Genomic DNA, 20,560 nt, shown 5'->3' on the forward strand with positions numbered 1-20,560 from the left:
GAACCCCGGGTTCTCGAATTTAATCCCACATCACCGGATAGCGGAAAGGTCTGTGCCTTATAATGAGGAGGCCAAAACCTTTCCTCTCGAGACGCCTTTTGGGGCAAAACCGTGAGGGGGGGCCGGTGGCTCCTGTCAAAAAAAGGGTAGTACCTACACGGACCCCCGCAGGTTACGATCCACGAACCCCCCAGAGCGGAAAATACCTCGGGAGGGACGCAGCCGCTTTCTCTGTCCAGGCGGTGGGGCTATTGCCGGGGCGAAACCCCGCAACACTGGCCACTCTGACTGTTGGGATAGTGGCTTCTACGCCGTGAACAAAAAATCATATAAGGTGGGCACTGGAGAAGAAAATATGAGATGAACTTACTATTTTGCCACATTTCTCTTGATGCCCCAGGATATTTGCACCCTAAAGCTCATAAAATCTAAGGAATGGTGCATTTATAATTTCTTATGTTGAACAAAATTAGAAAACTATATGCATTGTGTATCGATGATAATAAACACTATATTTTGAGAACTGTAAGTTGATTTACTAAAGGCATGTATAGGCTTGCTAGATAATTAATTTGCTTAGTGTGTATCATCTTGCCATATAGTACGTACTAGTAAAAAGCATATTTTGGAAGCTGCGTATCGATTTATCTAAAAATATGTATTTGATTACTGTTGGGTGTGTATCAAAAAAGCTTTTAGTATGTATCAAAAAGTCAACAGGTGTGTATCATCTGACCATGTAGTGTATACTGGTGAACATAATATTTTGAAAACTATCAATTAATTTACTTAGAGATATCTATTGAGTTGCTAGATAATTTGCTAAGTATATATCACCTGCTCATATAGTGTATATCATTAAAAGACGTCCTGGAAATGAGGATAAAAGAGGATGATTTTCTTTCTTTTTATTATTTTTTTAATCTCAAGACTTGATGACTCTGCTTGCAGGAGTTTTCTTTCTTTTTTGATTTTATGGTTTTTGTTCCTATACCATGTCTTTAAATGAGTCTGAATAGGATTAATGTGAGTAAGATAGAAGTGGAAACTGACTCGCATCGTTTTTGATTTAGGCTGCACATTAAGGAAGATGATGCCTTCTCTTGTTATAAAAAAGGGGTGGGCATACGGTAAAGCAAAATATCATTAAGCTTCAAGATAGAATAGGCCATAGGATAAGATTTTTTTTCCTTTATTAAGAATATAACAGATATTTTATATAACTTTTCTAGGAAACTAGATATTCAACTCAACAAATGCCACTCCGAAATGTATCACTTTTTTATGATCAACCAACCTAATATGTAAAAATTATTTTTTCGCGCATCGTATATCAATCACCAGCTTTTAAGAAAAAAATATTCCAATAATTGAAAATTCTTCATGCAGATCACACGTGTCCTTGATAAATACTTCCAAACTTTGTCCAGGGCTCCTCATTATCTGCGGAAGAGAAGCTAGCACATAAAGTGGGACGTCCCTGGTTTCATCAATCAGAGCAAATCAATTAAATTACACTTTATGAATCTGCAGCAGCAACCTGCCTCCATAGCAGCTGCAGCTGCTGCTGCTGCTGCTGCTTTCATCAATTAGAGCAAACAAAGGAAGCACAACCCATATGGGAAGAAATATAATGCATAAGGTCTGTAAGCAAGTACATGGGAGAGGAAATGGTGGGGTGGCGAAGGGATTGGGGTGGGAGGAATAAAGAGAGATACAGGGACTTAAAAGATATTCCAACTGTCGTGTTCTTTTCGAAAGAGGCTTCCACAACCCCACTCTTCGTTTTATCTTTTTTAACCCCTCAAAATGGAGCTGTTGAGGTCCTCTGCAGCGTGCGCTTGGCTGCAGGTACCTGAGCTTCCATCGCCAAACGTAACTGTACACCACACAGCAATCAGCACAAAACACTAATAAGTAATCAAGAAATGGAAATAAGCTTTGAGAGAGAGAGAGAGAGAGAGAGAGAGAGAGAGAGAGGGAGAGGAAGAGAGGAGATGGGATGCTTAGAAATTACCTCCTCAAACATTCTCTTCAGCTTTCTGTTCTCATCTAGCAAACGAGCAACCTCACGCTGCAGCTCATGTGTATAAGCCTGTTCCCCACCCCAAAAGTTATTCAAAGATCAAAACTTTGATCAAGACAAGACAAACTCGTTTCTTATCTACCTAAGATCAATGATCTCTAAGATTAGCCAAGCCAGGAAAACAGCAACGAAGAGCAAGGGAGGAATACACAGGAGAAGGAGAGAGAGAGGTGATGCCTGTTTTCTTGCTCGAGAACGAGCCGCCGACTCCCGGTTTTTGATCATCCTCTTCTTCCGTCCATCGGCGCCACTGCCATGGCCCAAGCTCGCTTCCAGTTGCTGCTCTAATGCTCTCTTCTTGGAGCCGCAGGCGACGAGGCCTGCGGAGGAAGCAGCACCATTAGTATCAGAATTGCTGGAGTTGGGATAGACCACGAGGTGGCCAGAGTTCAGGCTGAGGCCAGCGAAGGGAGGCAGGGGAAGCTTATTAAGAGGAGCCGAAACAGGGGGTGGCTTTTTAAAGGCCCCAGCCAGGAGGTCTTGAAGGACGATGCCGTTGAAGGAGGTGGTCGAGGTGGATTTGGCCTCCAGGCCCTGGTGGAGAGTGCTGAGGCTGATATCCTTCCAAATTTCTTCCATGCTTCTCCTTGGAGTCTCGGGTGGAGTAGAAGGGGGAGAAGAAGAAGACCTGGTGGAAGAGGAGGAGGAGGTGGAGATCCCTCTATTATTGCTGCTATTGTTGTTGTTGGTGGGCACTTGTTCCGAGGAACGAACACACACACACACACACACACAGAGAGAGAGAGAGAGAGAGAGAGAGAGAGGATGGCCGAAGGAAAAGCCTCTCAAGGTTCCAGAACGAGGAGAGTGCTGGAAGAGGAGGGGAGGAGTGGGGCGTTATTTGTCACCCTCGCGGGTGCAAATGGGTCAGGTCTCGTCTGGGTCATAAGTGATCCGATCCAACTCAATTTTTTATTTGGATTTTAATATTAGACCCAAAGATCCAATCCAATAAAAGATCGGTTTTGATCAGGTTCATGGCTACAATTTTTAACCCAATGAGTCATGTGGAACGGATTGGATTCATGTATAACTCAGTTTCAATCCAAAAAATTCGGATCTTGATTTGGATTTAGGTCAGGTTCGGATTGGATCATGTTATGATTCATAATAAAGAAATATAACTCATTTATTCGAGGTTGAACTTTTTATCTGAAATTTCTCTTTGCCAAGCTTACCAGTAGCAACTTCAATGCTGAAATTCTTTTGGAATGATAGTAGCAACTTCTCAATTTACCCATAATCAACTTGTGTATTATCCTTAAAAAAAAAAAAAATTCATGTACTTGCTTTCATCCAAATTGTAAGTTTTTTTGATCCCTATTACAAAATGAGTTTTTTGCATGAATACCCTCCTAAATATCGGATTTTGCATGAACATCCTTTCAAAATTGATATTTGCATGTATACCCTCGTAAAACACTTGTTTTGCCATTCTACCACTTTTTTATTTTTGTTTTTGCATATGTACCCATGCTATCTAACGACGTTAAAAAATTAACGGTTTCAAATTAAAATGACTAAAATATCCTTAATGGGTAGACATGCAAATAGATCACGATCCCGATAGCAGGAGAAGAAGACAAAGACAATAGCGTAATTTAAAATTTTATTTTATTTTTAATTAATATAAATATGATTTTTTTAAACACCGTTAGAACAATCGTTATATTACGGGCATTTATACAATAACAGAGTTTTACAAGGGTATACATGCAAATATCAATTTTGGAAGGATATTCATATAAAATTCGATATTTAGAAGGGTATCCATGCAAAAAAGCCTTACTAAATACCATTAGGCCATCAGCTAATATAAGTGGAGAAAATGTAGCGTTCCACTACTGCTGATTCTTTAAATCTTACTCCATTATAGTCACTTCAACATGTAAGACATAAGACCTCCAATCCTCAAGCGCTAAGAAAGCTCCTGTAACACCAAAATCTATTCATGTATGCCATAGAGCAAACCTTGAAAACTTTTCCTTTTGACCCAACAAATTGTTCCCTTCTGCCCTATTTTCTTGCCTGTAGGAGCGAAGTACAGGCATTGGCCATATGGCCAATCCTACCATAGTTGAAATACGCTGAGAAGGTTTACAAATGTAGACTACTGCAAGAAGCTCTTGGTATAGGCAAAAGTAATTTCCAAAGGCATTTGACTCGTGGTTGAGTTGTTTCATAGCGAAAGCAATTATTGCAGCTAGGCAGCCAGCTATAGGCAGTATAAATGGGCTTGAGATAGGTCTGTCAAAAGTCCAAAACAAGCCCAAAGGCAAAAGGAATTAGACAAGTTATTTCACCATTGAGAAGAACCTAGACTTTTGAAAAAAATGTCTTAAGGATTCTAGAGATATTGGAAAGAAAGTACATGATTGAACTGCTCATTACACCAGGCAGGATGGTTGGGGCGGCCACCCCTCGGCCTGCGGGCTCAAATAGTTTACCGAGTTCAGGTCAAGTCGGGTTGTAAGTTGGAAATCTAAAATTGCCTAAAATTCAAATGAATTGGATCAGGTTAGAATTCAAAAAATCCAAACCTTGCCCCAAGAATGGAACGGGTCCAATTTTAGAACTCGACCTGATCTTATGGTTCTTTAAAATGAGTCGGATCAAGTATAAGTGGGTCGGATCAGGTTGGGTTAGGTTACGTGTCAACCCGACTCATTCGCACCCTTACTCCCTGTCCCCTTGTTTCATTTTGGTCTAACCGAATTGGATTAAGGTATACAATGCTAAGCAGCAAGTAGCTCTCAAGCTGGAATCCATGGACTTTCATGTGATGTTGACATTGTGAGGTGTCCACGTGATTTGAAAAAAAAAGAAAGCAAGTAGTCAAAATAAAATTGAACAGTTTAAATAATATCAAATTATATTTATTTTTTTGATAATTTAATGCATATGCTAAAAATCTCTAAATTATATAATTTTTGATATATAAGCAGTTTAAAGGTAGTAGATCATATTCAATAGCTCGGATCATCGATGTGGAATCATATTATCCAATTTACATCTGAATTTGAGTGGAGATCACCTGAATGTAGCCAAGTCCAATACTATAGATGCATACACAAATAAATATATATATAGACACACACATATGTGTAGGTGTATGTGTGTATATAAGGGCGAGCGAACATGTATGTATATCATATGGTTTGACCAAACACTTCACTGTAGCTTCTTGTAAAAGGAGTTTACTACTTTAAATCAATAACAAATCATTCAAATTGACAATCTAAACTATTGAAATAATTTATACTACACAAAAAAACAAAATTTATATATTTTTGTAGTCACTAACATATGCATCAATATAATTATAAAAGTGAACAATATCAATTGTACTACTATAGTAAAATAAATAACAAGTTACATAGATTTAAAAGTCACTTTATGGATTAAAATCTAGGTATCCTAAAATATAGATAGGTCTAAATTTACACGATTTTGATTATTAGATTACAGTAAAATATAGCATCATCCTATTAAAACCATTCATTTTAATATTTACTTGATAATTAGGTTGGAACAATCAAAATACATGAATTTTAATTTATTTATATTTTTACAATATAAATTATGTTCAATTTTTTTGGATCTTAGTCCATCTATTTTTTTTCAAAGAGTTAATAATATGAAGTACAACTCATATATTCTAATCTTTATATATATATATATATATATAAGCTCTCACTTTAATATGGTCTCTTTCTGTTTATGTTTAATTGGAATAGAAAAGGGATATCTTGTATGGAAAGAAGAAATGAAGAAGCGTTTTAACTTTGGCGAGTTTTTAATTTAACACGGTCTCTTTCTGCTCTCATTTTAATATGGTCTCTACCCTTGGGATCTGAATCCTTGATGTGTGATAAAACTTAGTTAATTTATAGGGATGATGCCATGGACCAGAATCCGGCATGTCATTTAACTTGGTGTCGAAAATTCCAAACAAAGACAGCGTTATTTTTGATATATCATCTCCTTTGCGGATGATGAATTCATGGTGAATTTGTTTCACTAATAATATCTCCTAATCCTCACCCCATTCGACCAAGCCAATTCCTGTGACTCCCCATCTTGGGAAGAATCACTCATGACTAGCAGGACAAAAAACCGAAGAACCTGGTACCGATCGTATCGCATGCTTCCAGCCTTCCCCACCAGCAAACAAAACCCCAAAGAAACAAATGGCATAAATATCTGCATTCGATATTCTTTTTCCTCTAAAGTTTCCACCAGCCAACAGGGAATGTAGTTCTCTAGAGAGAGAACTTTGAATCCAGATGCATCTCTTGCTCTAGATACCCTGTGCCCCACTGGATACTTTCAATTATATCACGGATCAAATACAAGCCACCAAGTTTGTCCAGCGATACAGTGCAGCCCTACTTGGATCTATACGGGCGTGTGTTTAGTTCTACATCGGTTATTTACTGGATAGATCTTGAATATCATAGCGAACCGATCTATAACCTATGTAGACTAGGGGATACTGCAACACGAGTATATTTGAGCTGACTATGAGCTGATTATGGTATTTGGATGCTTAGTTTGGCAAAAATGTAGGAGCTTAAATAGGAGAAGTATGTGAGAATCCGTGTAGGCGTACGTTTAGTCCTATATCGGTTATTCGTTGGGAAGATCTTGAATACTTATATAAGATCAAGGAATACAAATAATATCTTTCGATTAGTTTTTTCATATGAGGTCTGGTTGTTATAAGCCCACTTTGGAAATAAAGTTCCATATCGCATGGCAACTTGCTATTTTGTGTAGAATAGGAGAAATATATAGTATTTTTGAAATGACCTAGGTCCTTTACAGTGTGCATTTTGCACCGCAAAGAATGGTACAACTCTGGATGCATGGCTACTACATCGAGACAAATGGCTAACCAACAGAGCATGATGTATGGCACATAAAACTTGCTATGTTTTGCAAGCAATGTCATCCCTATTTGATAGCCATCTGTCTTCATGACCGGACGACATGACAATCATTGAGGACTATACTACTCTCTACCATGCAAATCGCATGCCACAGGGGATATGTGCTATTTTGAAACTCTTATTGCTATGCTTTGAAGGCTTCTCTGATTTGAAAGTCAGTCTTGCTAAAAAAGAATTAAGAATCGATCCAGTGCACGAGGCTTCCGAAAATAGTGAGCTTTGCATAATAGTAAGATTGCTCTGTTACGACCTAAAATGTCTTTTTTTTTTTTTTTCTTGATAAACAAAGGTCGCATGTTTAATTTCGTTAAAGGCTCTTTAATATTGATTGGGGGAGGGGGTGAATGCGGGGTGTATCGGCAGAAATTCTTAATTGCAGGATGAAAGTTCCGGCCATAAAGTAGTTGGTCCTTTCCCTCCATGATTGGCAGCTGTGACTGCACGACGGGGACCCTGTTTTGGATTGGCCGGGTATTAACGCCATCAATGATCTTCTTTTCTTCTTACTGATGTATTTTAACTGCCTTTTTGATGCCAGAACAGTTCTTTATTAGAATAGACAAAGTCAGGCGAGCCGTCTTGTAGGGACGGAGCAATTTCATGGCAACGCTATGTTTTTGGTTGCATGGTACCAAGTTTTCGGGACTCGTGAGTAGGGTGGTTTGGGCATTGTAAAGTTGAAAGGGATTATAATGTGATATGGCATCAGATGGGTATAGGGATGTGGCATGATCAGATTCAATTAGCTCATAGTCAACGTATCAACTCTGACATCTGCTCAACATGATCAAACTGAATCAAGCTTCGGCGACAACCAGGCGATCAAAGCCGAGCATAGCAGAAGCAACCAACCTTTGAGGTCGAGTTTTCCGGCTCGGCCAAACTACTACTTGCCTTGGCAACAAGCACAACCTTGGTTCTCTCATCTTGGGCGACAACCAAAGGCAGGAATTACGACTAGCACCTACTCACTCAAATGGTTACGACATGTTCTGTTATCAGTATTGTATGATCCTAAGTCGTCCTAGCATATCCGAGAGGGTTACAGTCGGATCTCATACGATTATAGTGGAACCTCCAACGATCGTAGCATCCTTGGTGGAACACAATCTCCAGAAATTTCGTATCCCTCAACTATTAATACCCTCTATAAAAGGTAACTGATCAATCTTTAGCTGAAGGAGACTCCTCTCTGATTTAAGCGTTCGAGGGTCCGACCAAAGCATAGCTCCGATGAGTTACCCAAGCTTGTTTATTGCCTTGCAGATTGACGGAAGCTGTCCACAGCCCGAAGATCAGCAGCAATACTATGCTTGCTAAGCGGCAGCATACACTACGTAGTGCATACTCCCTCTAGTCCTGCCTCTCACCTTTCAGAGATGCTACACTACGTGTGGGCCGGCAAATCGCAAGAAAAGAAAGGATAAAGGCATCTTTTTTCGGGATGAACTTGGAAAAGGTAGGGAAGCTAGAATACCTGAAGAGATATTCTATCAAGATGGGGTTCGGTCGTACTCGTATCGAGAAAAACCAACACGTGTTTCCTTGCACGTTTAGCATCAAAATGAGATAAATCGACATATATTAGCATCATGCCAAAAGAGATGGTTGTTCGGTCAGTGCCAAAATCATAAGAATAGACCCAACTTCGCTCCTCCTGTTCAGAAAAATTAATATGGAAAAGAAAGACAGAATAATGTGACGTAAAAGGCCACGGTGCTTGGTGGTGGGCTTCACTCGGAATATAATTTGGCGCCTTGGCCACTACTGCTCTGTTGTACTAAGTCACGGCCCAACATAATAGCTTCATTCCCATTTTGAGAAGATACATTTTATAAAATGCATTGAGACCTATCACCTGCTGCAGTACAAAGGATTATATTTACCCATGTTTGGCGAAATCACTAGCTCGAGTGCGAAGAGTGAATGTAAGCAATTATTCTTATGTATATGTTCATGTTCTATTGATAATTTCTTGTTTATTTGATTTCCTTCAATTTTCTTTTCACCCTTTTGCTTCTATTGATATTTTTCTTGTGTAGCTGAAGACGTTCAATTTTTTTGCTTCCTTTCTCCATCCTCTATAATCTTTTTGGTACCAGCACCCTGTCCTCCTGCCGTCGTGCTCATACTCCACGGATTCAAAACAAAGAGCCCTAGTGCACCTGTGGATTGTCGATCCTCTGACTGCGAATCGAGTCCTATCAAGTGTGCTCAGATGAAGCTTTAACAGCACCGTGCTCCCAAGTCTTAGCTGCACTTTATTAATGCACCACGACGGATACCGCACCAGTTACCAGCACTAATCCACCCTCCTGATTTCTATCGCAATATAGTGAAATGGACCCATATCACTGCAATAAAATGAAACAAAAATTGCAAACCCATTCCAATTCCAAGATTATGAAATTTCACAGCATGCAGCTTGCTTGCTTAGAGATTACTCCATCCTGCAACTAAAACATGGAACATAGCACAAGCCTGCAAGCGGTGACCGTTGTGAAGAATCAAACTACAGCTGAAGAATGTAGATTGAATTGACTGCAGAATTTTGCCAACATCCAGATATAACCTACTAGAATCTCAGGAAGATAAAATTGGCTTTGCTGTAGTTATAATGTATTTTCTTCAATGGAGAAATACAGAGCTTCCAGGAGACACAGCAATAGTCAACACATCATGTCATCTAATAGTACCTCACTCCAGGTCACGAATTCGTAATTTCAAATGCCTATAGATGCATGCACACACGGAGCAAGCAAACCTGAAAGTGCAATGAAATGAACCTTCGTTAACAAGTAACCCAGATAGCAACTGGTGAGAGATCCATAGCAAACCAAGAGTCACTTCCAAAGTGAACCAGATTTCACTAGCAAAAAAGTACTGTGCATTCAGTTTCAATAAAATATCAAGGTTCCTGGAATCAAACAACTTACTTTGGGAATCCACAGTGCTTGGTGGATTATTCAAGTCCCACCAGCAAACTAAATAAATCACACAATTCAGACCATTAAAGTTCAAAAAATTGAGTCTGGACCTAATATATGCAAAAGTATTTATCCAAACAATCAAGGAATTTTATGAACTAACAATCTTCAATTAAAATTGAAGAAAAGGTATATAGATGTGATATAAGTCGCTCAAGAGAAGGCATATAAGAATTTATATCACTTCCATCCCTCATAATCCAACTCTGGGAACATGAGAGCTCAATTCTGTAATCCCCAAAAAAATGGTGGTATGCGACCAAAAAAGGCTGGGATTGTTCAGGAACATCCCCAAGGGACCAAGCATACCGGATATATCACCACTAAAAATCACTATTCACCAAAGCCAAACCAAACTATACAACTCAGTGGAAGCTCTATCCAGCTACGCCGTTTCATTTGTCCTTTAATTTATTTTTTTAATTTTCTTTTCCCCTTTTTTTTTTGCTTTTTATTTGCTATCCTGTTAGGGAGACCAACATTCCAAGCCAAGAAAGGCAAGGACCTCACTTTATAAAGGACCCAGAGTGTCACTCATTAATTCCCCACTAGCAACTGTTTCCTGCAAAATCCAGCGCATCATGAAAATGGCCTTGAATGTGGCCTCTTAGCTTCACACAGACTAAGATCAATCTGATTCTGTGTGGCCAGTTCCTTGCCCATTCCCCTTTCCATTTGGTTCTCCAACATGCGACAGATCATTCTGATGCCCAGATGCTGATCTACTAAGAACTTCCTCCGCCCAAGTTTGGCCCCTCGTATTATCGGGGTTAGCAGCCCTCTCCCCTAGTCCAACATTATGCATACCAGCTGCCAAAGAATCATAGTTTGATGTAGCTGGAGAGGAAGGCCTGGAAGAAGTACTATATTGATTCGGTCGTGATGGCAGTATCCAATTCACCCAATCATTACGCCGCCTTATGTTCTCGCCCTGCATCACAACACAAGAAGAAGGAACAATTTAATGAATGTGATAAAAAAATCCTTTCACATGCAAAAAGGAAGCTAATGATTCAACGCATTCTTCACACCTAAGCAGAGGCAACTTCATTGCTGTTGTCTATCAGCAGGCAAGTAAAAGGAATAGTTTGCAGTAAACCAACACTTTTTATAAACATATCTGAAACGATAACAGAGTTGTTTTTGTACCTGTACTTCCACTATATCTGAACCTCGTATCGTATCTAATATATATGGTATGTTGTTTGTCAATTGCTTGACCTGCAAACATGACAACAGAAACATTTTTTGTGCTGAATAAAAATGCATGGAAAAGAAATGAAACACAACATCTAATGCAAATGCCAAGATTCCTAATTCAATAAAAGTAATGCAAGGATTCAAATGTAAGTCTGACCACACTTGCACTACTGCAGTTGTTGGCTGCAAATGCATCCAGACAAGAGCAACTGAAAAGTAATTACATACAAGACAATTTGCTGAAAAGGAGATGATTATTGTGTGAGAAAGTCATAATTTGTTTACAAACAATGATGACTGGTTTCCTATCAAAGATCATCAGCTGACAGATATAATTGTGATCCTTATTCAAACTGATTAGCATGTGAGACTGCAAGCAGGAACACAAAAACATATTAGTTGGGCTATACATCATCATAGAAATATCAACATAGCTATCTAGAGACATAATTTTGAAAGGGGCTTGGGGGGGGGGGGGGGGGGGGGGGGGGGTGCGGGGTGCGGTGGGGAAGGGACTAGAACCAATGTTAACAAAAGTCTAACTAAGTATTGACAATAGAAAAACATAAAGACAATCATCTGAACCAGCTTAACACTATTCTTGGGAGTAATTCCAATAAAAATATATTATCTCATCTTTTGATGTCAACAGACAGATAATAACCCCCCTGTAAAAAGAGGTTGCTCAGAGAAAAAAGTGATCAATTTCAATAATTTTCCATTTCATGCAGTGCACACGAATAAAGAGACACAAGTTAATACATTATGATACACATTAACAGCAAAAAGCCAACCGAGAAGCTGCGTGAATGCGGCACTCCTGATGATTCGTACCCTTAGCATAACTTGGTCTTATCCAAATAGCATATTCAAAGAAGTTGATTGGATGCACGTTTCAAGATACTTACTGACAAGTATATTGTCCAACAACAATCACAAGAAGCTTATATCAAGCATCTTTTCTATGAATGCTTGAAAGATAAGAACTTGTGCAAAACTTTCATGAGTTTAGTATGCAAAAGATAGTACAGATCATACTTAATGTTGGTAATCCTTGACCTTAACCTGCCAACCCGATACAAAGCCAACACAAAGTTAGCATGATGGTTGGCTACAGTAAGGGTTTGCATCAAAAACGGGTTGACACAACTCACCCGTCTTTGAATGGGCTGTTTCAGGTTTAAATGCTTGATATACTTTGACCCAGATTGACCTGTCTAATAATAAAGTTGGGTCAACAGGATTACAAACCAAACCTCAAAATGACCCATTATATACCGATTTAACCTTTTTAAAAATAACTACTGATATTATGTTTATAAATTATTACATGTGAAATTAACAGGTTAGCGTCGATTAATAAATTATCACCAAGCGCTTGCTCTGACAATATCACCCCTTGCCCCTTGGCAAGGGGTTAGGAGTTCAATTCCTGTTGTGATCAGTCCTCAGGTGGGGTGAGCAGAGGGTACAAGGTGGGGATTATTCCCTCCTAATCTCAGAAAAAACATTGACTAATAAATTAGCCAGGTTAGCATCGCGATAATTGTGCCAACATGGATTTAAGAATGTCAAGTCAAGTTAGCATGAACTAGCACCTAAGGCTACCCAACCTAACCTATTTATTAAATGGGCTAGTCAGTTCAGATTACCAGTTTAAAAAAAGGTTTGGCTTGGATTGTGGTATAGAGACACCATAATCCTCTCCCCAGAACACGAATATGACAAGGGCTATTAAAGTTTTTTTTTCAAAAATAATGACAAGTCTATGCAATAATGATAGTAACTGATATTCATGCAGGGCTTCACATATAACTAACTCAATTCAACCGATAAAGAACAACCTCTCAAATAGATAACTATTACCATAAAGATATCTAGAATCTTCCTAAATCACATGTAATCTAGAATCACTACCACCCACAAGTAATATTCCACAGGATTGCCTATAAAAAATCTAAAAATATAACCAAACTCCCTTGAAGGAATAGATTTTTATTATCTCCCACTTCAAAAGCTAAACCTTATCTAGATATACAATTAGACACTTTGAAACAAGCATAATAAAATTTCTGGTAATAAGTTAATTCACAATAAATATTATATGACCTAATTTTTTTGCTAGTTCTAATTAACCAAATAAAAATAACAATAAAAAGACAGAGATCAAATGGTTAGATAAGGAAAACTCCTAATCAGACTGATCATTATCATGAAAGATCCCACCATTCTTTGCATGAAACCACATGAATCTAAAAGCACATTCATATAACACCTGCTCATGATGAACCAGAGTTCCTACATAAGAGAATATGTCTGGAGATATGTACAGAACCATTGAACATCTATACATATCAAAATACATGTGGTCACTACTAATTGCGTTACTTAACCTAGTCCAAATGTGATCAATCCATAAATATCAGTATCTTCATCATCACCTCACATAGAGCTAAATGCTAGCTCAGATATTTCCTAAATTTTCAATGCAGGTTTGTCCTAAGCTAAAATATTATGATCCTGAAATGGCCAAATTTTCGACCGTCTTAGATTTTTGAAGGTAAAACCATACTTGAAACAAATGTCTCCGACATCCTAATATCTCTTAATACTGCATGTTGATACATAAAATCCAGCAGTATAGTAGGTTCCTTTTATCCTTGGTTATTGCATTAGAAATAAAATACCATTTAACTACATCTGTCCTTTTCAATTAAAGAACTATGTTAAGCATGGCTTGAAACTTGACTTAACTCACAAAGATGATCCTTGACTTCTTAATACAGCCCAGGGTCAGAAGTTGATATGGCCAAGAGAAAATATAACTGAAAACAAATCATCACACAGAGAAGGGGAAAAAGGAAGAATCTATCAGCGAACAAAATATTTGCTCTATCTTCACCCTTGGACTATCAAGATTGGGCCAATGACCCACAAGTCTATACAAGATTAATCTTAACCCAGATCCACTATGACTATCAATGCAAATCAAACTTGAGAAACTGATGCAATGAAATTTTGTTAGGTAAAGAATGTCATTCAGATTATTGATTTAATTTGAAACCATTGTGTGATCCAACAGAAAAATCACATGTCCATATTTGATGGATTAGAATGATGAAAGCTTTATGTTTTGAGGTAGCACTTAAGCTTGATGTTAAGAACAAATCTATTTTTCCCTTTTTGGCAATCATGAACACATATTTTTCACCCTGTACGGAGTGTTTCTCCTGTGCTATCCACACACTCCAATGAATTTTATGGGCCTCCTCTCATTTCCCTATCCACTATAAGTTAGATATAAGCAAACAGTAATAAATTACCATGAAGATAGGAATTAAACATGACTATAAACCTGAACAAGGGCCCGCACAACAGGATTCCCAAGATTAATATAATTACCAATCAGCTAATTTGATTGGATGGTGATCATGACAAGGCGAACAAGCATGTTCTTTTATTATTGTAATATGCCACAAAAGGGAATAAACACACAAAATAGTTCCTCTCAATGAAGAAATAAAAGATCATCCAATCAAGAATATCGTTCACTAAAATTGTTACAAACACTCCACAGCATATGTCCATAATAAAATAGCATTATACACAACCTTTCTCTCTAAAAGTCAATATACACATAAAAGAGAAGGTTCTGCACTTCAGTGTACCTAAGATTAATATAGTTCCTAATGAGTTAGGCCAAAAAAAGTAATGGTCTAACACTTAGTAGATAGATGAAGAGAAAGGAAAAGAAGAAAAAGAAATAGAAGGAGAAAATCAATATCGTCAACCCAACAAAACATTATACAGTAACCCAAAAAATTCAAATGATAATCATGGCAGTGCGAACTATTTCAATTCTTAATCTTCATCGATTCATCCCGAGAGGTGGTAACACATATCACATGTCATTCGAATGTGGAAGTCTGTAGCAAGGATCAGGAAGCTCATCCATGCTAAATGGTATCTTGATACATACTGTACCAGAATTTATCAATATGGTACAATGGTATGCGTCACTGTATTTTCCTGCAAGTTCGTATTTTTATTGGAGCAGCCTGCACTGGTGCATATGAAACTGATATAGGTTAGCCTAATATGAAGCAATACAATCCTATGCCCTACTTTCATATCTAACCATCCTAAATAGCTTCATTGCTATTTAGACATTCTGGAACCGTTCCTTGTTTTTTTTTCTTTTTGCATTCTTTTGAGGATTTAGTACTGAATCTGCAGATTAGGCACACCACTGATTAAAAATGTTTGTTCCACATGGAACAAAAGATAAGAAATCAAGGCGACTCATGGAACATAAGCTTCTCAAAGTTCCCACAATATTTGAAGTATGTTGACAAAAAAAAAAAAAATCAATGCTTAAACATGGTTTGTGTTGTAGGTATAGTTGTGCAATGTTAATTTGTCTAACAATTTACTAGATACTATACAATAAACTTATTATACAATAATCATCACAAATATAAGAAAATCTATGAGTTTATTTAAATGCCTAAATGAAACTACATACTAATACAGACAAACAAGAATTGGTCTATATTTTAAATGCCTAGTGTCGATATGGTCTGTCAACCATATCAGCCTCTAACAGGCATGGGCACAATAAATAGTCCTTGATTACAAGCAACAAGAAATAAAGGGCATGTTATCCTCAAAAATAGAAATAAAGGACCTGCCTATATTGGATTCACAATATACATTGTTTCAACAGGTTCTGCATGTTGCAGGATAGAGCAGCAGTACAGGCTATCACACATCGATTCAGGTTTGACCATGTTGAATAGCTTCAAGATGCTACCGTTACTCACCAAACATTAATTAAAAAGTGTTATATAGAAAGGAATGGACCAAGGGAAACATGAATCAAGCATCTTGTAGCTATAGCATAATTGCAGTAGAGAGAGATAAGGAATGGAACAGAGCAATGTCAAGAAAAGACAGGCAATAAAAAAAATGTGAAATAGGAAAGGGACAAATTTCAAGTCTCTTTTTGAAGTAGAGATAATTAGTATGCATTCATTTTGATTCGAATTATCTTAATTACAGCCAAGCAAAACTAAGCTAATGCTTAAAAGTTAAATATGAATAATTTGGACCAATATCAGTCAGCTAATTCTATCGATCAATTTTTTTTGTGTGACCAAAGAAAAAACATGAATAAACCAATTCATTACTTTCCTGCCCTGCGAAGCTACAGCCATCAAAATATCCTAGATACTACGGACGTGTGATGAAGACACAAATTTGTCTCAATCAATTCCAAATTTGAATGCAAAGGCTCTCTCTCTCTCTCTACCTCTCTCTTAGATAATTATTTTAGAAAAATTAATCTTAACCAAAGCAAATTTTCACATCCACATGCAAAACTCAATTTATATTTTTTATTAAAAAAAGATCTTGCAAATTTAGAAAACAATATCTCTATCTGGACAAAGAACATCAATTAGATTTTACTACTTTATCAAAAGTTATTTAGCTTAAATCATTGGCAATCATGCCAATATCTTGTAATGTTTTTGATTCTTACATCTAGAATTAACTTGACATTAATATTAGTTATGTAACATCATCTTTGACCTTTCTCTTACTTAGTTTTCCTAATTGTCTTGTTATCATTAGGAGATCACATGCTGATCATTGGAGCTATCAAACTTCATTTATGCACATGATTATTGGTCATCTAATTTATTGTTGGATTTATTTTGGAGGAGCATCTATTAGAAGATATACCAGTTGAATCACAATAACTCTCTAGACACCCCAATACTGTCAGCAGTAGCAAACTATGACATGGGCTCACAGTGTTTTAGTATCTTTGAAAGCAAAGAACTGAAAATTGATATATCATAAAACAAACAAAGGCAAGTCTATGCATGCATGAGCAGATTGAACTTCATGTCACCAACAATTGCCTTCTAACCACGCAAAAGGCAAAGTTTTACCAACTCAAAAACTGTAAAACCTTGCACCGCAAAACCAGAGATAAAGCTATCATACTATTTAAAATACAAATAAGTATAGACAACTGATTATAGGTCCAACTTGGCAGTAAAGGGTAAAATCATCTATAGCTGCTTCTTCTGAAAATATGGTGTAAAAGAAACCAACAGCTCTTAGTACACAATATATAAACAAAACTAACAGCAGTTGTACTACATATATCATAAGAGTAACAATGCAAAATCAAAAATTGATGAAAAGAAAACATCAAAGCATTCCAAATTAACTCACTCGATTAAAGCCAGCAATCAATGAGATATGCACCCAGCCCTGGCCATCCATCCTCTGCCTCAAGTATATGTCTTTACACAAGTTATCAGAACTGCAAGCAAGATGACAAAAATAAATGACACAAAGTACCATAACAAGGTTAAATGTTAATTAATTGTAGACCTTCGAAGTTACCTGAAATAGTATTCTATCTGCTTCAAAAGCAAAGCACGCTGATGATCAGCTCCATTAACAAACATTGTAGGTGGTATTGCATGTGGTACTTGATGAGCAACAAAAGGCATGTTTCTGAGCGATTCAAGTGGTGGGTGGGCTGGGATGTAATATACAGGAGCAGGAATTTCTGATAAACAATTACAGACCATCAAAATGGAGAAACCTATCATGAGATAAGAGAGATTGCGAGAACCAAAGACCGTGTAGCTTACCAGCAAAGCCCATGGGGCTTAAGAAAGGCCGGACATGTGGAGGAGGGCTTACAAACGGTGCTGGAGAAGGTGGAGGTTGCCTGGGGAATGGCCGGGGATGACCCCGATGCTGTTGTGGCGGAAGCAGCATGTGAGCATCTCTCCCACTAAAACCTCTAAGAGGATTCCAATCATAGCCACCCCGCTCGTGATCCCTCCAGCTCCGATAGGCTCCATGATGGGACCGACCACCACCACTGTTGCCCCTGCGATTGCCACCGTAGCCGCCATGGTGATCCCCTGAACCATGCTGCTTTGGTGTGAACCCGTTGCTCCTCAAACCATGATGCCAATTGCTATTGCTCCCGTTGGGATGGACGGTGGCGGAAGGCTCTGGGCCAGACTGTTTGTCAGGGATGATCTGAGCTGTCTCGGCTGAAGCCGGTGGTGATAAAGGTGGTGGCGATCCACCATTGGTTGATGCACCACTGCTACTGCCGCCGCCTCCACCACCACGCCTCATGGACTTAGAATTCGGAATGGATTTCTGGCGGACAGGGGCCGCATGGTTCAGAGAAGAATTAGGGTTTGGGTGATTGGAATTTGGCTTCTGCAAAGGAGACGTGATCCCAGGACCCCGATTCCAAGAAGATCAAAGTCAATAGATGGGTTTCAAACAACATGCAAGCATGGAAAAGGAATAAAAACTCAAAACGTTTGCTAAATTCCTGTAAAAAAATCAATGAAACAATTAAGGATCGCACCGGAGGAGCAGAGACTGATCCATCTGAGAGCGCCTTCAGAGAATCCGACGACGATAATTTAGAAGAAGCCCTGGCAGACTCGGAGAGAGGGGGCCAGGAGTCGGCCCCCATGACGTGGCCTGCTTCATTGAAGCCATTGGACGGCATGTTCCAAGCCGGCTTCTTCCCTCGGGCGGCGACATTGCCGTTGCTCCCCTGGTCCGGGCTCTCGGACGGCGGCGGCACGGACGACGGCGGCGGCGGCATGGACGACGAGGCCGCGTCCTCCGCGTAAGGCGGGGAGCGATCGGCGGGCGCCGGGGGGGAGATCGAGGCGGGACGCGGCGGCGAGGGGGAGGCGGCCGGGACGGCCTCGGGCTCGCCGCGGACGACTTGGGCCCAGGGGGCGGAGAGACCCCCGTCACCGCCGCCGCGGGGGGCGGGGTGGGCGGAGCAGGGGGAGAGGTGGTTGCAGGAGGACTGGTCGGAGGCGGGCGACATTGCGGGGGATGCTAGGGTTAGGGTTCCGATCGGGGATCGGCGAGCTCCCGGAAGCAAAGATGAGGGAGAGAAAAAAAAGCGAATTAGGAGAGAGGAGACGGCGGTGGGAGTATGATGGGGAATTAGGGAAAATTCCGAGGCGCTTAGCGAAATTATTTCAGCAATGTATGATCCGATGGGAGCACGACGGGGAGGGGGTTTAGGTCTCTCTCTCTCTCTCGCTCTCTCTCTCTCTCTCGGTTCCTGCTTTGCTTTTGAGGGCCGGAAGAGGAGCTGCGGCGGAGAGTGGTTTTTTCAATTAATGATGCGAGGAAATACCCTTGCCCTTTCCCTGGTATTACCTTTTCCTCTTTGGACTCTGACTCTCTCTCTCTCTCCTTTTCCTCTTTGGACTCTCTCTCTCTCTCTCTCTCTCTCTCTCTCTCTCTCCGTTCAATAAGTCGTGCATAGGTTTGCCGTGTTACTTGCTTTGGTCTAATACCAAGGATAAGTGCATTCCTACCTAAGCAATGCTATCTTCCATTGATGTGGCTTATATGGTTAAAAGATGACCATTTTGGAAAAACAAGAAAAGTGTTACCAAGGAGGAAAATGAATTTATTGAGCTTGATTCAAGAGTGTGGGCATGATTCATTTAATCATGAAATTGATGTGAATTATGTTTTTCTATTTATTTTGTGTTAGAGGAGGTTTTGGAAGGATCACTGTGCTTTGCTTTGATCCCATATCTATTATCTTCCACATGTTAATATATGAGCCATTCAATAGATTGACAAATTATTCAAGTTAAACTTCATGATAACAATTTTGATGGTTGGCTAAAAGTTTTAGAGGCATAGTGTCCCTTATTAGAAGTTCATTTACAAGTGAAAATTTGTTCCACGTGTTGTAGAATTTCTCTTCGGACAAAGTATATGCAAGTTTGAAAAATTCGTTCTCACATCATTTTCTATGTTGCTATTTATAAACTTATAGGATATTGGAAAGTTCTTTGACTTGAGCTCTATGTAGTTCTTTGGTAAAAAGGAGTCTTAAGCTACTTTCCATGATATTGTCTATCTTGTTTTCATACTAATTGAGTTGGCAAGAGCAAAGACCACTAGCTAGTAACTAATGTATTGGAAGTTAATTATAGTTTATTCAAATTATAGTTAAACCCAAAAACTATATTTTGAGCTAGAAAATTTTCAAGTTGGCTAAAAGCTTCATATTCCTAATGTATGTTATGTGAAATTCTTTAGAGGCGTCGAATATTTTGAAATATTTTTTCCAAGTGTCATGATTGGTCCTTTTTGGACCACACAGCAACAATTTAAGAATTTGACAAATTTGTTTTTGTTCAATATTTTAAGATGAAATTGTAGGATACCATGGAGTTTCTTGATCTTACCTTGAAGTTTTCTTCTCTCCTAAAATCTTAAGGTAGTTTTGACATGAT

General features: G+C 38.8%; 2 protein-coding genes across 2 annotated transcripts; both read right to left on the minus strand.

Moving 5' to 3' along the window:
- Positions 1 to 1,605: 1,605 nt before the first annotated feature.
- On the minus strand, positions 1,606 to 2,861 carry LOC103724108 (bZIP transcription factor 27). The gene is made up of 3 exons (XM_017846709.3): positions 2,264 to 2,861; positions 2,018 to 2,095; positions 1,606 to 1,879 (listed from the first exon to the last, which is right to left on the minus strand). Exons 1-3 carry the CDS (start codon positions 2,663 to 2,665, stop codon positions 1,805 to 1,807), a joined length of 555 nt encoding a protein of 184 aa, XP_017702198.1. The 5' UTR covers positions 2,666 to 2,861; the 3' UTR covers positions 1,606 to 1,804.
- A 7,041-nt stretch (positions 2,862 to 9,902) lies between these two features.
- LOC103722724 (la-related protein 1C-like) lies at positions 9,903 to 19,397 on the minus strand. The gene is made up of 6 exons (XM_008813387.4): positions 18,643 to 19,397; positions 17,900 to 18,488; positions 17,646 to 17,814; positions 17,472 to 17,562; positions 11,175 to 11,246; positions 9,903 to 10,956 (listed from the first exon to the last, which is right to left on the minus strand). Exons 1-6 carry the CDS (start codon positions 19,120 to 19,122, stop codon positions 10,654 to 10,656), a joined length of 1,704 nt encoding a protein of 567 aa, XP_008811609.2. The 5' UTR covers positions 19,123 to 19,397; the 3' UTR covers positions 9,903 to 10,653.
- Positions 19,398 to 20,560: the final 1,163 nt, after the last annotated feature.

This window comes from Phoenix dactylifera, chromosome 18, assembly GCF_009389715.1.
Source record: "Phoenix dactylifera cultivar Barhee BC4 chromosome 18, palm_55x_up_171113_PBpolish2nd_filt_p, whole genome shotgun sequence".
NCBI lineage: Eukaryota > Viridiplantae > Streptophyta > Magnoliopsida > Arecales > Arecaceae > Phoenix > Phoenix dactylifera.

Coding starts and splice junctions, on each gene's coding strand:
- LOC103724108 (XM_017846709.3), bottom strand. CDS start 2,665: ATGGAAGAAATTTGGAAGGATATCAGCCTCAGCACTCTCCACCAGGGC. Junction 2,096..2,263: donor GTTCTCGAGCAAGAAAACAG/GCATCACCTCTC, acceptor GGTGGGGAACAG/GCTTATACACATGAGCTGCA. Junction 1,880..2,017: donor TGAAGAGAATGTTTGAGGAG/GTAATTTCTAAG, acceptor TGTGGTGTACAG/TTACGTTTGGCGATGGAAGC.
- LOC103722724 (XM_008813387.4), bottom strand. CDS start 19,122: ATGTCGCCCGCCTCCGACCAGTCCTCCTGCAACCACCTCTCCCCCTGC. Junction 18,489..18,642: donor GATCAGTCTCTGCTCCTCCG/GTGCGATCCTTA, acceptor TCTCCTTTGCAG/AAGCCAAATTCCAATCACCC. Junction 11,247..17,471: donor TGATTGCTGGCTTTAATCGA/GTGAGTTAATTT, acceptor TCATGTTTGCAG/GTCAAGCAATTGACAAACAA.